Source organism: Patella vulgata, chromosome 2 (genome assembly GCF_932274485.2).
Source record: "Patella vulgata chromosome 2, xgPatVulg1.2, whole genome shotgun sequence".
NCBI lineage: Eukaryota > Metazoa > Mollusca > Gastropoda > Patellidae > Patella > Patella vulgata.
This window is the reverse complement of record NC_065880.2, coordinates 67673252-67693149: the sequence shown is the minus strand read 5'-3', so window position 1 is coordinate 67693149 and position 19898 is coordinate 67673252. Positions and strand designations below refer to the sequence as shown.

Here is a 19898-nt window from a genome sequence, read left to right as displayed (position 1 = left end):
TGGGGTTAAGTGTTTATGACTTAAATCCCACGGTGTCCCCATTTAAAAAATAAAACGTTCGAAAAAAAAATGTTCCACTTCACTAAATCCCTATACATTTTAATAATGAGGGGAATCGGTTCTAAAAATTACTAATGGATTTTCGTTTTTGTATCATATCTGACCTTCAAAAACCAGGAATGGTAGCTACCGCATTGTTTTCGGTCACTGAAGACTACATGCGTACTTCATATTACACTTGTCACTTGCAATCATTCATCCAAGCACGTAGCATGAGATAGCCTCACTCATAGGTAGTGACTAATTGACAAACAGTATTTATAAACCTCGGCACTCTATACACAAAGTCTCAAAAGGAAACAGAATAGTTTGATGCCATGAAATAATATTAAAATAGACAGGGCAGTAAAATAGTTTACATTATCGCTGGAGCGATGCAGGGGAGGGGGTCAAAGTTGACGACATACATAGTATACGGGTCATTGGTACTACAGCATGGCTATAGTGAAAACTGAAAGGAACACGTGTAGTAAATTCTTTGGAAATATAGCTGACATGTTAAATAGTCAAACTCATTTCTCATTTTGTGTTTGAAAATCCAAAGGTGCGCTTTCAAATATTTATGGCATATAATCATTTAAAGAATTAGGGGTGAGGGGCATTTTTAAATCAACCTGCTTGCAACTGGTCAATAGCCTACGTGGTGTCAAAATACGTGATCTGTCAAAGTACCTCTAAGATGGAGGAATGAAATGCCAAGAATGAATGAATGGAGTTTGTGCTATAATACAAATAATTTAGACCTGTGTCACAAGTCATCCTGTATAAAAATTGATCAAATGTGAATAAATCTGTTAATGAAATTTGTTAACGTAACCGATATTTCAATTTGCGTAACCAGGAAATCGGTCGCGTGTTTTTGAGGTGGGCGACCGCACGTAACCGATTGGTATCATTCGCGTGAAATTTCGTGGCCTGGATGGACTCTATCGATATTAAACGCTCTGCGACCATCAGTTCCTGAGTTTTGTCCTTTCTCTGAAAACCTTGCTAACAGGATAGAGGCTGCAGTTTTTAACACATTTTGTGTGAAGCATCTCGGTCTTGAGAAGGTGGATACTATCGATATTCAGCACTCTGTTTCAGAGTTATACCCCGTTGCCGAAAACCTCGTCAAATGCGATAAGGGCTACAGTTTTTAACAGGTGGTTTTAAAATTTTGTGTGAAGCATTGAGGTCATGAGAGGATGAATCTGATTAATTTTTAGCGCTCTGCAACTTTCAGTTCCTGAGTTCCCTCCCCTTTGTCAAAAACCTTGTTAAAGCGATAGAGGCTACTACAGATGTCTTTCAGATTTGGTGTGAAGTATCGGGTTCATAAGAGGACAAACACTATTGATATACAGTGTTCTGCGACCATCAGTTCCGGAATACCCCCCCCCCCCTACAAGTTTTAAAGTATTTTTTTTTATTCCAAATGTTTATGTGAAGCATTAGAAATTAGGACTTTGAATAAATTAACCCTATTGCTTTTCAAATTTGGTGTGAAGCATTGTGTCTTGAAAAGCTTGTGAACTCAATAGAGAATAGATTTTTTTAAATTTGGTCAACATCCAAGTTTTCCTTTTGGATAAGCTGCTGTGGAGACATAGCTGCTATATGGGCTTATTTCCATGCTTTTCATGACTATCTTTAATTAATTATCTGAACTGTAAGTTGATTTGTTTAGAAAGCTTACTAAACTAGTACAGATGCTTCTTTGGAAATATTCAGATTGAAACATTGTTGATGGTTATGTTTTAATGGGGCGATAATTTTCTGGTACCGGTAATTGTGGATCACCCTTCCTTTTAAAAGCGGCTGTGACACATGAAGTTTTCCATATCTTTGAAGGATATGTTTTTTTAGAATTAATGGGCTGATTTCATCTGGTCCAGGAAGCTTTGAAGAGTTTAGTATTTTAATTGATCTTCAACCTCTTGTTCAGTTACGAGAAATTCATTCATTGTGATACCAAAGCGTGCATCGAAGAGGGTTATTCTCGCAAGGTATCTAGTTTTGTAACAGATTTAAAGTATGAATTTAATACTGTTGCCTTTTCAAATGGATGAAAATAAATTTTGCCATTGAGTTTGGTTGGGGTTGGCCGAGAAAGTACCTGGGGATTTTCCAGTGTAGTTGGCCTGGCAAGGAGCAGTGGCTAGTCATTCAGACGGGACAAAAAAATCAAGGTCCTAACCTGTTTACATATGGGCATACTCGTAAAAGAACCCTTAAGTGAGAGTTTGAGATGGTTTTCCTGGGTAGTGTTTTTATACAATCGATAAAATACAACCTACAATTTCGTAGAATGACAGAGCTTCTTTGGCTGAAAAGTGCTCATGGACTATGTGTACATAATTATCCTTCCCATCTTCATAAGCCCTGTTGGTGAAGAAAAAAAGGACATTAAACCACTTTTCATTTAATCCAATAGCCCTCTATAAAACCACCTCTGTGACAGTGTGAGTATGTAAACCATATTGCCCCGATTACCTGAAGGTTGGTTCAGTATCTCTCTCATTTAGGAAATTTCACTAGTTAGATCACTTATTACAATGACCTGGTCAAGTATGTACTTGTAGACATGGTTATCCAGGCAATTGGTTATAGCGTTGAATTGTGAACTACGGTAATAAAATCAACAACACATACAAATCCAAAATGTTTTTCTCCCAAATCTGTCCACCAGACTAGGATGAAAGTTTCTGGGAATCTTTTACACATAATTATAAAGTTTTCTTCACCAAAAGATATATGGAGCGACTCCTTTGATTAATAATAGTATGGTCATACATTATAGGTCATGGCTAATATTTATTAGGTTCGAAAATAACTAATCTAGATTTCAACTGTTAACCATTTAAATTTTCCTTTCTCTATCAAATGAAAATTTAATTGTAAAAAGAACAGTATTGAACTTAAATAAATAAAATGAAACATCTGAAAAACTTAAGTCAGTTTTTTTTTCACATTTAAAGGCGGTAAACCTCTTTGATTGTGGTCAAAAGTTTTGAATTATTTCACTTGGATTTGTGATGGGGAATTCTCTATATATGATTAAATGTTTGTTTCATCATATTAAGCAAAATATTTCTCATTTACAAGTTTAAATTTTGGTTTATAGTGTTGACATTGGAACACAAAATTGGTTATAAGTATATTTCAAGTAACTTTACCCAGAGACCAAAATTTGTCATCTCCACAAAACAAATCTCACTCAGCACATAAAAACTAAGGAAATTACAATTTTATTTATTACCCTATCTAAGATGTCTAACTAGTAGCTACTTTAAGTAAATTATATGATGCCCTTTAGGACCATGTATCCACTTATATACATGTTGTTTTACATGTTCGTCTGTTATCCTTGAAGGCTGAATGTCCTAATCTGTGTTGATGTTAAAGTGATCTTTAATCCTTCAGGGTTCACTTTTGTATAAAGGAGCAGTTCCACTTGTATATTAGTACGTAGATAGAAATAATTGGTTAATTCCCTTTAAAGGTTCATCGATGTATTTTTTCCTAGAACCTATTCCCGTACAATTTTCTAAAGCTCTGAGATAATTTTTCAAAGTCTGAGGTTTCAAGTGTGTCAACGACAGGTTTCAAAACTGACAAAGTTTCTGGATAATAATGTCTAGAAGTCTATTGGTGTGAGGGGGGGTGGATGGCCAAATGGTTAGCACGTGCGCGCTGCGCTTTATCATACGGTCTGTCATTGAGTCAACTGGCAGAGTTTTGATTCCCTGGTAGTACGAGACAAGGAGTAGGATCGCCTGTCCAACCTCGTGGATTTTCTCCAGGTCCTCCGGTTTCCTCCCACTGCTAAAGACCCCTACGCGCAAACGAATCATTAAAATAAAATTAAACCATGTGTTAGTCCCGAAATGACCTAGTTTGTGTGGAGTGGACGTTAAACCCCATTTCTCTCTCTCTCTCTCTCTCTCTCTTGGTGTGTTGTAGTCCAGCTTAATTTACACACTTAAAAAGTGGAAATATTTGTTATCTTAATATACTCTGAGTTGTACATAAATAATTGCATAAACTTTGGAGTAATTTTGACTCCCATCTTCGAATTGTTCAAAGTTTTGAGATGAAACTATAAGAAAGGGTAAATGGGCAGTTTCATTATGTTTTATGGTGTTTGATTTGCATACTTAAACCCACAAACTGTATCAACAGATAAGATTTAAAGATGCATTATGTAAGACTTAGATAAAGAGTTGGCTTTTCTTGCTACAAATTTCTGACAAATTACCTTATTCTGATTGGAAATGTCAGCCTTTGAGAGGTTTTCACTATATAGTCTCAATTGTCAAGTACCATTTTTACGTTAATAAACAAAGTCTTGATTATCCATTTATAAATTGAATTATTAAAAGGGTATCATGTTTCAGTCCATTCACAATCGAAACCATCCGATGGTTTAGAGAGTTGATTATTGGCCTGTCATGTAAATAAATGTCTAATAATTTATATAAAATTTGATGCAAAACAAGAGGCATGCAATAGGCAGATATAGCTTTTACATGTTGCATCTGTAAAGTTACATGTCAGTGTTTAACAATTATTAATTAAAGGATTTGATAACAAAATTTAAAAAATTCTTTAATCAGTTATTTCTTTTTCAGATATCTGAACTGTGTGGAGCCAAACGTTTAGGACACTTTGGAAGAAGTCAGTTTTACATTGCGTTAAAGTTAATAGCTGCTGTTCAGTCTGGTTTTCCACTGAAAATAGAAAGTCTTAATACAGGTATACTTGTAATCTATTGAACTTTATCAAAAAGTCAACTGTGAGTAAACCTTTGTCGGAACAGATGGATTGATTTAGCTATGTCACAAAATCCATGAACCAAAAAAGAAAAACTCTTGAGGATTATGATGAAAATACTGGCCAATAAACTTGTGTTCAAGAGAAGGCCTATGGCACAGCATTATATTTGTTGATCAAAAACAAAATTATTTTAATTATGACCAAAAACTACACCAAGCTGTAAAATTATATTTTAGGTAGCCTTGTTTGTCACATGATTTGATTGAGAGGAGGGTCCATTTTCAGCTTGTAGGCTACAATTTGTCATTACTGACTGTCCATAGATATCGAAGCCTAAGACTTTTTTTCCTGAATTAATTGCAAAGTCTGCAATATGTTTAAGTCTTACACTGTTCTAACAACTGCTAGCCATCCAATCAAATCAAGTGCTTTCTACGTCATTCAAGCAAACATCAAATGGACAGGCTTCGGACGTGACCCCTTATATTTTTGTCCTGTGCGCACCTCGTGGGCATTTTCCAGGGAATTTAGTATTTTTCTAATAAGATTGGGTGTCTCTATGCCCTATAAATACTTTCGTGGATTTTTTTGAGCCTTGATGTTTCTGAAGGGTGTCACACAAGTACTTGTTAGGTTAACTAAATGATGACACTGCAAGCAGCTTTGCTGTCCATGAAGGGATTACCAATGCCCACCAATGTGGTCATATATTCTTTGTGACCAATTTGTACTATAAGATAACTGTATATGTATTTGCTTGTATATATTCTTGCCTTGTTCTCTTTTGTAGGTACTGATTTGAATTTACCAAAATTTAATCTTAAACCTAATGATCAAGGTAAGTAAGTTTGTTTTTCCATATAAAGAGATGTAATATTTTAAATACAAATATCAATTTTAATTAAACTAAAACAGTCTTTGCTAAGGGCAAAGAAAATTATTTTATTGAATATTATAAAGCTTTTCAAAGCCTCCATCAATGGGCACTCTCACCTTTTCAATACAACAGTTTGATAAGGTAAGTTCACATTAGATTGTTGGGGATCACGTGGCTAAGTGGGTAAGACGCTAGCTCGCTAGCCTGGAGGTCGGGTGTTCGATCCCTGCATTGGCCGAGAAAGTTCATCCAGATTTTCCGGCGTGGTTCTCCCTTGTCAGTGATGCAGGACGGAGGGGCTGACATGGAAAGCTGTCTAGTCGTTCGGATGGGACGAAAAACCAAGGTCCCGTGTACACATTGGCGTGCACGTAAAAGATCCCTTGGCAGTTGGAATTCGATATAAGAGTAGGCCGTAGTGCCGCTGTCCGGGCAAAATTTCCCTCATAGCACACTGTATGGCGTATGCCCGCCTTCATTAGCCCAGGTTAGGAGCAGAACAGTAGGACGTCATTTCATTTCATTTCATTTCATTAGATTGTGTGTAATAGTTACTAAAAGGTGAGAAAAATAAAATGTACTCCTGAAATATCGATATTTTAGGTTTAAATTTTATGAAGGATCATGGGCTGAAATGTTTAAATCGATGCAGCGCCAATCATTGGCCTGGGAACCCTAAACCTTAGTAACTAATGAATTGTATGAATAAGAAACAGTTTAAAACACATAAAGATTTATTCACTTCCTCAGTCTCACACTATTCCATCAAAACCAAATCTAACAGTTTAAGGGGTTTTAGATGCTAAGATACGAAGTGACGTCATCAAGATGTGACGTCACCAGTTCCAATGATTTCGCAGGAAAATATGACGACACGTGGACATGACATCCCGACAGCAACAGAGAAAATTGTAATAAATCGACCCTTGACCGCCAAGTTCTTTAGACAAAGTTGGGTAGTTTTGCTTTAAACAATTCGGACAAGTGCCATTTGTAAGTATGGTGAAATTGAAAAATTAATTTTCTGTTGATTGTTAAGCCCCTTCAGTAGCAAATTACGTTAAAGTGTGAAAGTCATAGGATCAGATCTCTAGAAGGAGATACATTTTACACTATTTGATGTTTGACCCCTGGCCATGTCAAAATAGGTCGAATTCATCAGGACAAAAGTTGGAGTACTGTGTGAGAGCTAGAAGCTAAACCCAAAAGTAAAACAATCCATTTATGGAGCAACCAAAATAGGCCTGCAGCCAGAATTTCTAGCTTGCTTAGAAACACAGTTCTGCTACAAGGTCCTCTCTACTAATCAAACTATACATTTTTGGAAAGCTTATAACACTCAAAACACAAACCCAGAGAGTTCCAAGCAAAATGTTTGCAATATCTCGATTTAGGACCAGATGAAAATTCCTAGTGTTAAACGCTTTCCAAAAATGTATAGTTTGTTTAGTAGGGAGGACCTTGTAGTGGAACTTCAAGCTAGAAATTTTTGGCTGACAGGTGCACAACCATATCATAGCTTGGTCAAGATTGATGCAGCAGTGACAGAGATATACCCCAGACAAAGAAAAAAAAACAGATCTACAGAATAACATCTCAACTTGCTGGAAGGATTTTAGCCAACCTGTAGCCAATTAAAATGGATACTTGGAATAATGATTGGCAGTATAGTGTAATTAATTTCCTTTTTCACAAAACCTGAAATTCATTATTATATGATCAACATTAGTATGATTCAGTTTTAATCAAATAAATGTAACTGTTTTCTCTTCAGCTGGTGAAAAGAAATTGACTCCTCAATGTATAGAGACTGATAATGAGATGTAAGTATTGATAATTATTACTAGCTTTCAAATAATCATTATTCCTTCCCTTTAAACATAACTATTCACTAAACTTGAAATATCCGTTTTGGAAAACATGTTAGCTTGTAAAAGGATTTAGGAAAAAGTTTGAAACTAGACTCTTTACTTCAAATGTGTGTTCTTGGGAATATAATGTCACCTATTCTAATTATAAACAGTTAATTATTACTTGTTGATTAAGAAATAATTGTTAGCTAATATTTAACTGTCATTCTTTATAGTGCTGGTACAATATATCGTTGAATCGATGTATCGCGACTCACCTTCTAATGATTCACGTATTGAATCACGATGTATTGCGCTTCTTTATTATACGCCCATATTTTGATGTTATTTTGATGTGGGCGTATTATGCCGTCGCCCCTGTCCGTCTGTCGTCTACAATTTGTTTGTGGACACTCTACAGGTTACAATTTTTATCCAAATTTGACGAAACTATAGGTCTGTCTCCAAAAGATCTTGGTTCTTTTCGATATTGGCATGTATCGGACCATAACTTCAAGGATTATGGCCCCTGATTGTACGAAAAATCACGTTTTTAGCTTGTGGACAAAATTTTCATCATATTGATGAAACTTGATATGCATGTTTATAACCCAAAGATCGTGGTTCCTTTCTATATTCGCGCATATCGGATTGTAACTTCCTGAATTATAGTCTGTGATTGTACGAAAAATCATGTTTTTTAGTTTAGCCTAGAGGTCACTTTATTATCCGATTTAAAAAACCATTTGAATATATCACCTTTACACAGTAATGTCGATTGAGTTTGAATTTCGAGAAAATCGGACCAAATTAAAGTTGTGGATCTGATTTTGATGAAACTTGAAATACATGTTTATACGATAACTTTAGTTCTAATTAAGTGAGAGTGATGAAACTTGGTGTATAGTTTCATTACATCAATACCTTGACTAACTTCGATAATGAACATTTTCTGCTCAGGGTAAGCAAAGCGATAAGCAATTTGATTGGCCGAGACTTTGGAACACAATAACTCTCCTTCTAATTGTGCTAGAATGTTCAAACTTGGTGTGTGTGTGTTTATTAGGTCAATGCCTTGATGGAGTTCAAAGATGCTCATTTTCTGCTTAGGGTAAGCAGGGATAAGCAATTTGATTGGTTCATGCTTTGGGACATGATAACTTTAGTTCTAATTAAGTGAGAGTGATGAAACATGGTGTATAGTTTCATTACATCAATACCTTGACTAACTTCGATAATTAGCATTTTCTGCTCAGGGTAAGCAAAGCCATAAGCAATTTGTTTGGCCTAGACTTTGGAACACAAAACTCTCCTTCTAATTGCACTAGAATGTTCAAACTTGGTGTGTGTGTTTATTAGGTCAATGCCTTGATGGAGTTCGAAGATGTGGGTTTTCTGCTTAGGGTAAGCAGAGATAAGCAATTTGATTGGTTGATGCTTTGGGACACGATAACTTTAGTTCTAATTAAGTGAGAGTGATGAAACTTGGTGTATAGTTTCATTACATCGATACCTTGACTAACTTCGATAATTAGCATTTTCTGCTCAGGATAAGCAAAGCGATAAGCAATTTGATTGACCAAGACTTTGGAACACAATAACTCTCCTTCAAATTGAGCTAGAACGTTCAAACTTGGTGTGTGTGTTTATTAGGTCAATGCCTTGATGGAGTTTGAAGATGCGCGTTTTCTGCTTAGGGTAAGCAGAGATAAGCAATTTGATTGGTTGATGCTTTGGGACATGATAACTTTAGTTCTAAATAAGTGAGAGTGATGAAACTTGGTGTATAGTTTCATTACATCAAAACCTTGACTAACTTCAATAATGAGCATTAGTTTCATTACATCAATACCTTGACTAACTTCGATAATGAGCATTTTCTGCTCAGGGTAAGCAAAGCGATAAGCAATTAGATTGCTCATCATGCTCGGGACTTTGGAACACAATAACTCTCATAATAATTGAGTTGGAATGTTCACACTTGGTTATATCATTACCTTGACTAAGTTCGATGGTGAGAAGCTTCTGCTTAGGCTAAGGAGCAATAAGCAATTTGATTGGTCAAGACTTTCAGGTGAATGTCTTGACTGAGTTTAATGATTAACATTTCGAGCTCAAGCTAAGCAGAGCTAATCAATTTCAGTGGTCGATGTTTTGGGACAAGATAATACTGATTCTATCTGATAGAGAGGGATGAAACTTAGTGTATAGTTTGATTGCTCTATCTATTTTGGGATTTCGGTGGGGGACATCAGCCTCACTGTTGGCTTGTTTAGCTTGTTGATTCTCTAGAGGTCACAATTTTATCCTTATTTTAAAAACTGTTTAAATAAATCACATTCCACCAAAATGAAGGTTGAATTCGAATTTCGGGAAACTTGAAATTAAACTGCCTGACAAAATGGCTGCTCATTGTATGCAAATTGTGTAAAAGTATGTAATACTAATACGAAGGTTGTCGAGCCTCTAGAGGTCACAATATTTATCCGATTTTGATGAAACTTAAAACATATCTCAAAGATATTGGTCCCTTTCGATATTTGCGCATTTCACACCATAACTTTCTTGATTATGGCCCCTGATTGTACGAAAAAACGCTTTTGTTTTTATCTTGTTCTCTATCCATCTCTTGAAAAATGTGGGTGTATCTTGCCTGGCAACCGCTGGTTTTATGTTTTTTTGTGGCTTCAGTAAGTAAACTGTCACTCTTAATTACCCACATCACACATTATCCACACTCTCAAATTGTTTTGGTCCTTATTTTGTTCCACATCAATGTCATGATATAAAACAGTTTTATTTCTTGTTGATTTCTTGGTAAATACTGACCTAGTTATGAATCGTGATACAAATCGTATTGTAGCACCTGGATCGTAATACCAATCATATTGTGACAATACCCAGCACTATCTTAGTTAAAATCTGACACATATCAAATTCACCCTCATTCAGTTCCTGATTTGTACAATTAACTGTAATTTTGATAATGCCTTAAATGTACAAGCTTGCTGATTGTTCATCACAAAAATAAAAGTGGTTATTAAGGAAATTTGATTATTGTTTGTAATTGAATGATATTTAATATTTAATTGTAGTAATATAAAACCTGGTCAATCGTCTGGTGCTGGTCAACTTCCTCCTCCACCTAAAAAGTCACATATGCGTAGTTTATCTGGTCAATATAGAGGTATCATTCCAGATTCACCTCAACAATACAATAACCAGGTAATATCTTTATCATATCGCCCCGTCCCATCATTTAATCCACCATCCACACAGGGCTGCTGACAACCAGTATAGCAGTGCGATACATATTTTGTCCGTTGCTAATCAGAAATTAAAATCTAACTTTTTTGATTTGCAGTAACTGCGAATCATTAATATGCCTGTCATTTTGGATAATGACACAAAGATTTATCCACATTTTGAAAACTAGTAGGCTTTCTCAACACTTTCACCGTGTATAAAATGTCAAATAAAATTTTATAAAGAAAACTGAATTCTTCATTTGACATTTTCTTCTCGAACTACTCAGACACAATTCATTATACTATATAATACAGGGACATAACTCTATGAATAGGGACTATTAAACCGGAAATGCAGTGTAATCCCCATGTATTGTAAATAAAATATAAAAAAATAAATACATGTAAACGTATTGTAAAATGATGAAAAATCAAAGTAAGAATTCCCGTAAATTATTATTGATCGTGTGTGTCTAGTTATTCAAGTTTATTCGTTAATATCCATGTGTGTCCGATTGAACAGAAATAGTAACACATGATAAAAAGCAGACGAAATTGTTTTCTGATGAAGAAATGACAATTAAAATGAGTTGGGAGGCATTCACAAACTGTCACAGCTACCTGTAGTAGTGTTAAAAAATCTAAGGATGAAATCTATTCATTTGTTATGAATTAAAGTAATATCTTTTTATTTAGTAGTTGTATGTTGAAACTGAAAAACTGCTAATCAATTTTTTAATTTGCTTATCAAATTTGCAAAAAATTGGTAATCAACTGTGAAAATTTACCGACAGCCCTACATCCACATCTGATTCTTTTTAATATTGATAAATGTTATGTTGTTGACATTGGTTAAACGAAGAAGCCTGTAATTTCAATGATTTCTGATTTTAACTTTATATGCATTGTTCAAATTGGTGACACGAAGAAACCTATTGATTTTTATCAACTTCTGTTAATTACTTCTTTAGTTATGGCCCTTTTTTAGAGGTGTAAATTCTCTCTTTGGATATAACAGACTTCGAATGATTCTTCAATTCTTTAATATACCGGAACATAAATATACATATATCGTCATACAGTACTGACAGGCCAGTTACTGCACTTAGTAAGGGATCCAAACTAGTGACTGCCTTCAATGTACAAATCAAGATAAAAGCAAATGTTGTAATTAAAACTGACATGTTGATAGATGAACAATGCATAAACTGTTAAACAATATAATAAATCAACAAAAACAATAGATGGGATTAACGTCGTTACCTAATGACGGCTTGAAAAGTGGTGACAGGTTAACGACTTCCTAGCCAGTTGATCTTAAAGTGGTTAATTTAAGAAACATTAATTATATTAGCGATTGGCAGATTATCACACCATTATACTTTTTCATTTCGTAAAATTGTGTTAACACTCTATCTACAGTAATGACCTGTTCTGTTATATGTGAATTTAAGATTCCTGTTGATATTAATTACTTCTAAGAGTTATGGCCCTTGTTTACGTTGTAAAATCTTAAGTATGTTTAATTAGTGTCCTTGACCAAAATTCTGTGTGCACTCTATTTTATTTGATTTAAATTTCAAAACAGTTTCTGTACTTGATTATATTATTAAATTACTGTATATAAAACTCTCTTCTGCCCTCACACCTAACATTATTCATATCTATGATTATAGAAATAGAGTCTTGAAAACAATTATTTTTCTTATAATGATATGTTTCTATTTTATTTAAAGGCATTGAACAGAGAGGAAACATCACCAAGAGAAACAAAGTCACCTCCCTTCTCACCACAACAATCCCCACCAGTTTCTCCATCTAATGCCAGAAGACAATTAATTAAACAACAAACCGTACCAGCTAACTTTACTACATCTGTACCAGCTGAAAATTTAATCATGACACAAACTAGTCTAGATGGCGGCCATGTTAATCCTGTGGCATTAGAAGGCGGTATCTATAATAATGAAACAAATGAAAATGGTGGGTGGGCAGTGTTTGAAGATGATGATGAAAATCATAGTAAGTTTATAGATTTTTATCAATCGTACATTTATCTCTTTTATGGATGGATCAATATAGACTTCTTACTCAAGTTTATTTATTACACTTAGAAATAAAATATGATCTTTTAGTCCATTCAATTTGACATCTCTTAAGTGTGTTAAATACTGTATGCATACAAATAAATACTGAATAAGGTACTACAACTCATGAGATACTATTTATTAATTTTTTGTTTTAGTGCTTATTGGTAGTGGTGTGAAGAAATGGGAAACTGATACTTTGGAACCGCCTAACTTCGATTCATCATCTATTAGTTCAGAAGCTGATAGTGTAGATGATGTATTTTGTGTAACTGATGAACAACGTGATTATTATATTAAACAGTTTAAAACAATGGAACCAGATCTATCAGGAATGATATCAGGTATGTAGACGTTTTTGATTTATTTCACGTGGGCATTACCGAATTTCGAGACCGTAAGATATTTCACTATTGATGTCAAGCTCAATCAGTAATATCTCCAAACCCTGTCAATTTGGCTTTAAGATATTATTTCTTTCAAAAGGGATTGGCAAGACAATTAAGTTTATGCTGATTAAATTGAATTTTATGTGTTGATTTGTTTTGTGGGATCACAATCTGTCCTCACCAAAAATGTTGCATCTAAAGCCAGTAAATAGTGTGACTTTTTAATCTTTTGAAGCAAGTTCTAGGTCAATCATATAAATTCAAAATAATACTGTTTTACCCAAATCAAAGAGGTTTAGCTCCCTTGATTTGAACTTTTTATCCTCTATCTTTAATTAAATCTTTGTAATATTCAATGTACTTGTGTTCAGTTTTGACTGAAACCTTCTATCTCTAAATTCAGCTAGACTAACAAAAACTTGGAGATCCCTGTATTTCAGCCATGATTTTATGCTACGCTTAATAAATTTGCTATAGATATCAAGCCTTCTGTGTTGATTTAAGAATTTCAAATATTATTAAACTCTTGTCTTTCATACAGGGCCAGTTGCTAAAGAATTTTTTGAAAAATCCAAGTTACCTGTGTCTGAATTATCCAAGATCTGGTGAGTTGTTTTTCTGTGACAAAATGTGGTTGTAAAAAAAAATGTATATATCTCAAGCAGAAAGATTTAAATTCTAAGTTTCATCAAAATGCTGTTTTTGGAAAGACAAAAAATAGAATTCATGATGTCAAGGAGGCTAAAATTGTAGTGCGATCGGCTTGTAAATTATGCAGAGTTTATATTTCTGAGATAATGAATCCTATTGATTTTTAGTGAAACTCAGCATACCTCACATGTCTATTTATATTCAGTTTTATTATAAATTTCAATTCCTGGCTTCACATAATCGTCTTTTATCCTTTGTTTGATTTGTTTTAACTTTCCAGGCAACTATCTGACTTAAACTGTGATGGGGCATTATCTTTGGAAGAATTTATTATTGCCATGCATCTTGTTGTATTACGTAGAAATGATATTGATCTTCCAGAACGCCTTCCTCTTTCTCTCATGCCATATGCTACATTAACTAATGGTATGTCAAACATTGATTATGAAATAATGATTTTTTTTATAAATCTTCTATACTGTAACTAATTAGTGATTGTGTAAGATTGGTCCTTTCTATTATGTATTGTTTAATGGTCGAGAGCGAGACATTAAGTAATATATTGTAACAACATGAGGGCCGTAGGCCCGAATGTTTTTGTCCCCCGCCTTTCGAAGAAAGCAGGGGACTATTAAAATGGGTTCGTCCGTCTGTCTGTCTGTCTGTCTGTCTGTCTGTCTGTCTGTCTGTCTGTCTGTCTGTCTGTCTGTCTGTCTGTCTGTCTGTCTGTCCGTCTGTCTGTCCGTCTGTCTGTCCGTCACACTTTTTGGGACACAATAACTCTCTTCCTAATTGAGCTAGAATGTTCAAACTTGGTATATGTGTTTATTAGGTCAATGCCTTGATGGAGTTCGAAGATGAGCATTTTCCGCTTAGGGTAAGCAGAGATAAGCAATTTGATTGGTTGATGCTTTGGGACACGATAACTCTCTTCCTAATTGGGCTAGAATGTTCAAACTTGGTGTATGTGTTGATTAGGTCAATGCCTTGATGGAGTTCGAAGATGAGCATTTTCCGCTTAGGGTAAGCAGAGATAAGCAATTTGATTGGTTGATGCTTTGGGACACGATAACTTTTAATTGAGCTAGAATGTTCAAACTTGGTGTATGTGTTTATTAGGTCAATGCCTTGATGGAGTTCGAAGATGAGCATTTTCCGCTTAGGGTAAGCAGAGATAAGCAATTTGATTGGTTGATACTTTGGGGCACGATAACTCTCTTCCTAATTGAGCTAGAATGTTCAAACTTGGTGTATGTGTTGATTAGGTCAATGCCTTGATGGAGTTCGAAGATGAGCATTTTCCGCTTAGGGTAAGCAGAGATAAGCAATTTGATTGGTTGATGCTTTGGGACACGATAACTTTAGTTCTAATTAAGTGAGATTGATGAAACTTGGTGTATAGTTTCATTACAGTAATACCTTGACTAAGTTTGATAATGAGCATTTTCTGCTCAGGGTAAGCAGAGCGATACGCAATTTGATTGGTCGAGACTTTGGAAAACAATAACTCTCCTACTTTGATTGTTAGACTATAAGTAAAGATATACTGTTTGATTGTTCAATACTTTGTAAAAGATAATTTGTGATAAATTTATATGTGTCCTCTAATTATTTTCCTATTTCGGCGGGGGACATCAGCCTCACTGTTGGCTTGTTACAATATATTACGCAATGTCGTAAGCTCGAGACCATTAAACATCTTAAAATACTGACACTCCGCACGAGCTTTTACGTCACACTAGTCAAATATCTCACTGGTATGAATAAAGTACTATTGGCAAGTTGCCCGTACGATTATTTGAAATAATGGTACGCCAACATCAAAGGGTGACGTCACATCTGTATTTTAAAGTATAATAATTGATTCAGTATGACCACCCGTCGATGATTTAAAAAATTATATCAGTAATGAAGTTTAATTTAGAGATATATTGTAGTGGGTATTAAACCGGGGGTTCTTTTTTTTTGGGGGGGGGGGGTATTATTTACTTCTGGGCTGTATCCCATGTTTGTATTTGGATATTTTTTATTGACAGATGAACCATTTGCTGCGGACCTACCACAAGGTAGTACATTAAAACGGGTAACTCCTCCACCTGATCAGGTTAGCAGGGCATTTTTTTTTTATACATGATTAAATCATAAATTTGCTTTGATTGAGTCAAAGAGTTTAAAATATGGAGGGTTTATGACTTACCCATGTTGCTTGTGGACCAGGGATGCTATTTCAAAATTTTAATGGAGGCCAGAATTAGGTCACCAGAAGTCTTTTATTAGCTTCAACTGCAAATAGTTTTTATGTTATGTAGCATATTGTGTTCTGAATACAACAAAAAAAAATTAAAAAGATAGGCTTATCTCGCTATTATTCATATCTCATTCCTGAACGGTATTCAAATTCGTATCAGTAATATTCCTAAAAAATGTGTGAAAAGCGTATCGTACCTGCTTCAAATTCAGTTATATTCCTCCCAAATTACGTGTTGTTTTCAATTATACAGCAGAAAATGAGAGCAAAACGTCCGTAATAAGAGTAGTTCTTGATGTCGAAATATCATTTGTTGTTTTTTATAAAACATTATTTTAAAATTACATCTTTACACCCGTAATCACGCATGGTCACCATTTGTTATTGTTATTTGCCCATGTGATTCGTTTTTCTCACCAAAATGAATCATTCTAGTTAGCCTACAGAATATTTTGTACAGAAAATGATTAAAATATTGTGTGATGGGGTGCCTGGTGGTTAAACTTGTACAATTCTTAAGGGAAATAGTTACAGATAAAAATTAATCTAAAAATATATTTTGGAATTTTGAATATACTATTCAAAAAAAGTAGGGGATATTTGATTTTTAAGTGTTATTAAAGTCACCTAATGAAACTGACGAAGAAACAAATGACAAAATGAAATGAAGTTCACATTCATCGATTTATTCCAAATGATCGTTAGACTAAGTAAGGCACAGACTGACCATTATAAGGGTAAAATGATACCCGGGGTCAAACAGCAAAGTTACCACAGCATCACAACCAAGTCAGTAACGGGTAAATCCTCCTCTGTTTGCCAAAAAAGCATTGATCCGACGTGGCATACTCCTAATGAGACGTCTAAGGTCATTTTGGTCCAGATTGTCCCATTTTTGTTGCAACGCAGCAGCAAGTTCTTGGACATTGGCAGGACGTTGTTGACGTTGACGTAACCTCTGTCCAAGCATGTCCTAGACATGCTTGATGGGCGAGAGGTCGGGACTCAGTGCTGGCCAAGGTAATGTGGTGATGTTCTGTTGTTGGAGGTAACCTGTAACGATCCTGGCCCTGTGACATCTTGCGTTGTCATCCTGGAAGATGAAACGGCGGCCATGACGTCGTGCGAACGGCACAACATGGACTGCCCAGATGTTGTCCCGGTAGTACTGGCCTGTAACACGCCCTGCAACAACATGTAAAGCCGTTCTTCCAGCAACAGTGATGCCTCCCCACACCATAACAGAACCACCCCCAAATCGATCATGTCTGATGACGTTAACGTCTTGGAAGCGCTCGTTTCGACGACGCCACACCCTCCTACGTCTGTCCAAAAAATCAACAGTGAACCTTGACTCATCTGAAAACATCACATTGCTCCAGCGTCGATTATCCCAGTGTTGACGATCCCTACACCAACGACGTCTTGCCTGAATGTGATGATCTCTCAAACAAGGGATCACGCGAGGACGTCGGGCGCGAAGGTGACCCCTATGCAGTCGATTCAGAATCGTCTGGCCACTCACTCTCACACAAGTGTCTGTTTGAAGACGAGCGCTGATCTGATTTGCTGTGATGACACGATTTCTCAAGGCCAAGGTACGGATAAATCGATCCTGGGCTTGAGTTGTCGCCCTTGGTCGACCTGAGCGTGGTCTGTCCTGTACAGATTGTGTATCACGGTATCTGGACCATAGCCTGCTTATGACAGACTGAGAAACATTCATTGTCCGCGCCACAACCGCCTGTGTTGTGCCGATCTGTAGCATGCCAAGGGCACGTAACCTTTCATTTTGGGTAAGCCGACGCATATCAAAATTTGTTTTCTGGTCACTAAAACAATTAAACTGATGTTTCCACCCTGGAATTCAATGCCACAATGACTGTAACATTCAAAGTCAGAGTCGTGCAAATCTTGGGTTGGACCCCCATGATGATCCCAAGCATCACCTGCATTCCATGCGGTAGCTATTGGTGCGTTTGGGCGTCACATGTAACTGGAAATGTTTCTTCTGTTAGGTTCTATAGTGACTTTTTTCGTAGTCATTTGCATATTTTAGTATTATGCCCCCAAAATCAAATATCCCCTACTTTTTTTGAATAGTATATTATTTACCAAACTTAAAGTTACACTTTCATATTTTCTAAGAAAGTCAAAACATAATTATTTCTATGCCTTTTGCTCAATAGGTTGTCAACTCACTATTATACGATCATAGGTTATCTTTCTCACACTTAAAAATCTTCACACCGTAAATAGTAACACAATTACCTCCCTTGTTTTCCTATTCCCCACCATGAAATAGCTATCTTCAAACGTTTGAAGTTGGAGTTAAAAATGATAGTTTTGCCAATTTCTCAACTGGCAATAGTGAATTATAGGATTAGTAGGATTATTCTTTAACAAGGTAGGACTGTTTATAGATACCATCTATTTTAGGGCTTTATTTTAATACATTTTAAAAATATCATTTAAAAATATAAAATTGTAACTTTAATGTCCAGTTGGGTCTATTCCTGGTCAGACGTTTGGCAAACTGCGTAGGACATGTCCGGAATATACAGACGAAGTAAAATCCCTGTTGTGGACGCTCTACGGTGTTTATGTTCATGAGACAAATAAGGCTTATTAATTTTCAAATGTCAGATTTTGACCCTTGATCATTTAAAAAAGTCTTTTGCATGCTGTAGAGGCTAATTTTATTCATTTAACAAAACTTTTAAAAATATGCGATATTTTATTACAATACAGACTTAAAAACCCTGGTAGGGTTACTTTTTACTGCTAAAGTTATTGCACAAGTTAGATCCCGGTATTCTGTGATGTTTTTGCCTTCCATCACCAATTTCAAACATAGGTGAATATTTTGTTCCTAACATTTTTTAAATTTACATTATTTTTCAGCAGTGGTCATCAAATTTTCCTGTTGACTCACCAGAATCAAGTGGCGTTCCCTCCCCTGCATTAAAACCTGCTAATTTTGAATTTGCTAAACCTATTGCTGGCGATCCAGTAAGTATCTTAATATCATTCACAAGTTCTGATCTTGTTTTATGTATGTTTTTTTTTCTAACAATTTACATGTGATGCATAAAATGTCTGTAGCTGCATTGTTACATACCAGTGCTTGCCCAAGAAATCACAAACAATATTGGCAAACAAATATTGTGCCTTGCTGAAATGAACGGGAAATTTTTGCAGATTGAGCACTCAACCATTTAAGTTGTTGAAACGAACATCTTTGTGTTTTTATTGCAGGATTCTAAGATTGTACATCCTGTTGCTGTAAGAATGTCACCAGATGGTCAACCATTACCACCTGAAGGTTATGATAGAGGTCGTGCATTATCAGGTATAATCGGTGAAGGTCTTTATCAATTACATGTCGAATAAATGCAGATATTTATAATTTAATGTTTTCACAATCAGTTATCAACTTGTGTCGACAGATGTTACAATTGGTAAAAAGGTCACACAATCACTTGTCAACAGTTTGCAATGATATATAAAAAGTGCGACCAGCAGAATTAATATAACATTTTAGGTCAAAGCATCATTGCACAAAATATTTGGCCTAAGCCTCATTGCACAAAGTTTATAAAGTTTTGAACACCTGATTTCAGTGAATCTGTAGAGTAAAATATCAGATTTATGCAAGTCTTATTGTTTTTTTGTGCAGTGGGATAACAAATATATACTTTCCAACATTATAGCGCAGCCATTATGATAA

At 35.4% G+C, this 19898-nt stretch overlaps 1 protein-coding gene across 8 annotated transcripts in view; it reads left to right on the top strand.

Moving 5' to 3' along the window:
- LOC126811169 (ralBP1-associated Eps domain-containing protein 1) overlaps positions 1 to 19898 on the top strand; it is a 39740-nt gene that overhangs the window by 2046 nt on the left and 17796 nt on the right. For 7 of the 8 annotated variants that reach the window (XM_050536700.2, XM_050536695.2, XM_050536698.2 and 4 more), the window contains exons 2-12: positions 4674 to 4797; positions 5609 to 5656; positions 7470 to 7518; positions 10641 to 10770; positions 12530 to 12815; positions 13039 to 13224; positions 13811 to 13874; positions 14201 to 14346; positions 15957 to 16024; positions 19073 to 19180; positions 19427 to 19520. In XM_050536700.2, coding sequence (XP_050392657.1) covers positions 4674 to 4797; positions 5609 to 5656; positions 7470 to 7518; positions 10641 to 10770; positions 12530 to 12815; positions 13039 to 13224; positions 13811 to 13874; positions 14201 to 14346; positions 15957 to 16024; positions 19073 to 19180; positions 19427 to 19520 — 1303 coding nt within the window. The remainder of the gene's footprint in view (positions 1 to 4673; positions 4798 to 5608; positions 5657 to 7469; positions 7519 to 10640; positions 10771 to 12529; positions 12816 to 13038; positions 13225 to 13810; positions 13875 to 14200; positions 14347 to 15956; positions 16025 to 19072; positions 19181 to 19426; positions 19521 to 19898) is intronic. The other variant, XM_050536694.2, reaches the window with a different exon arrangement.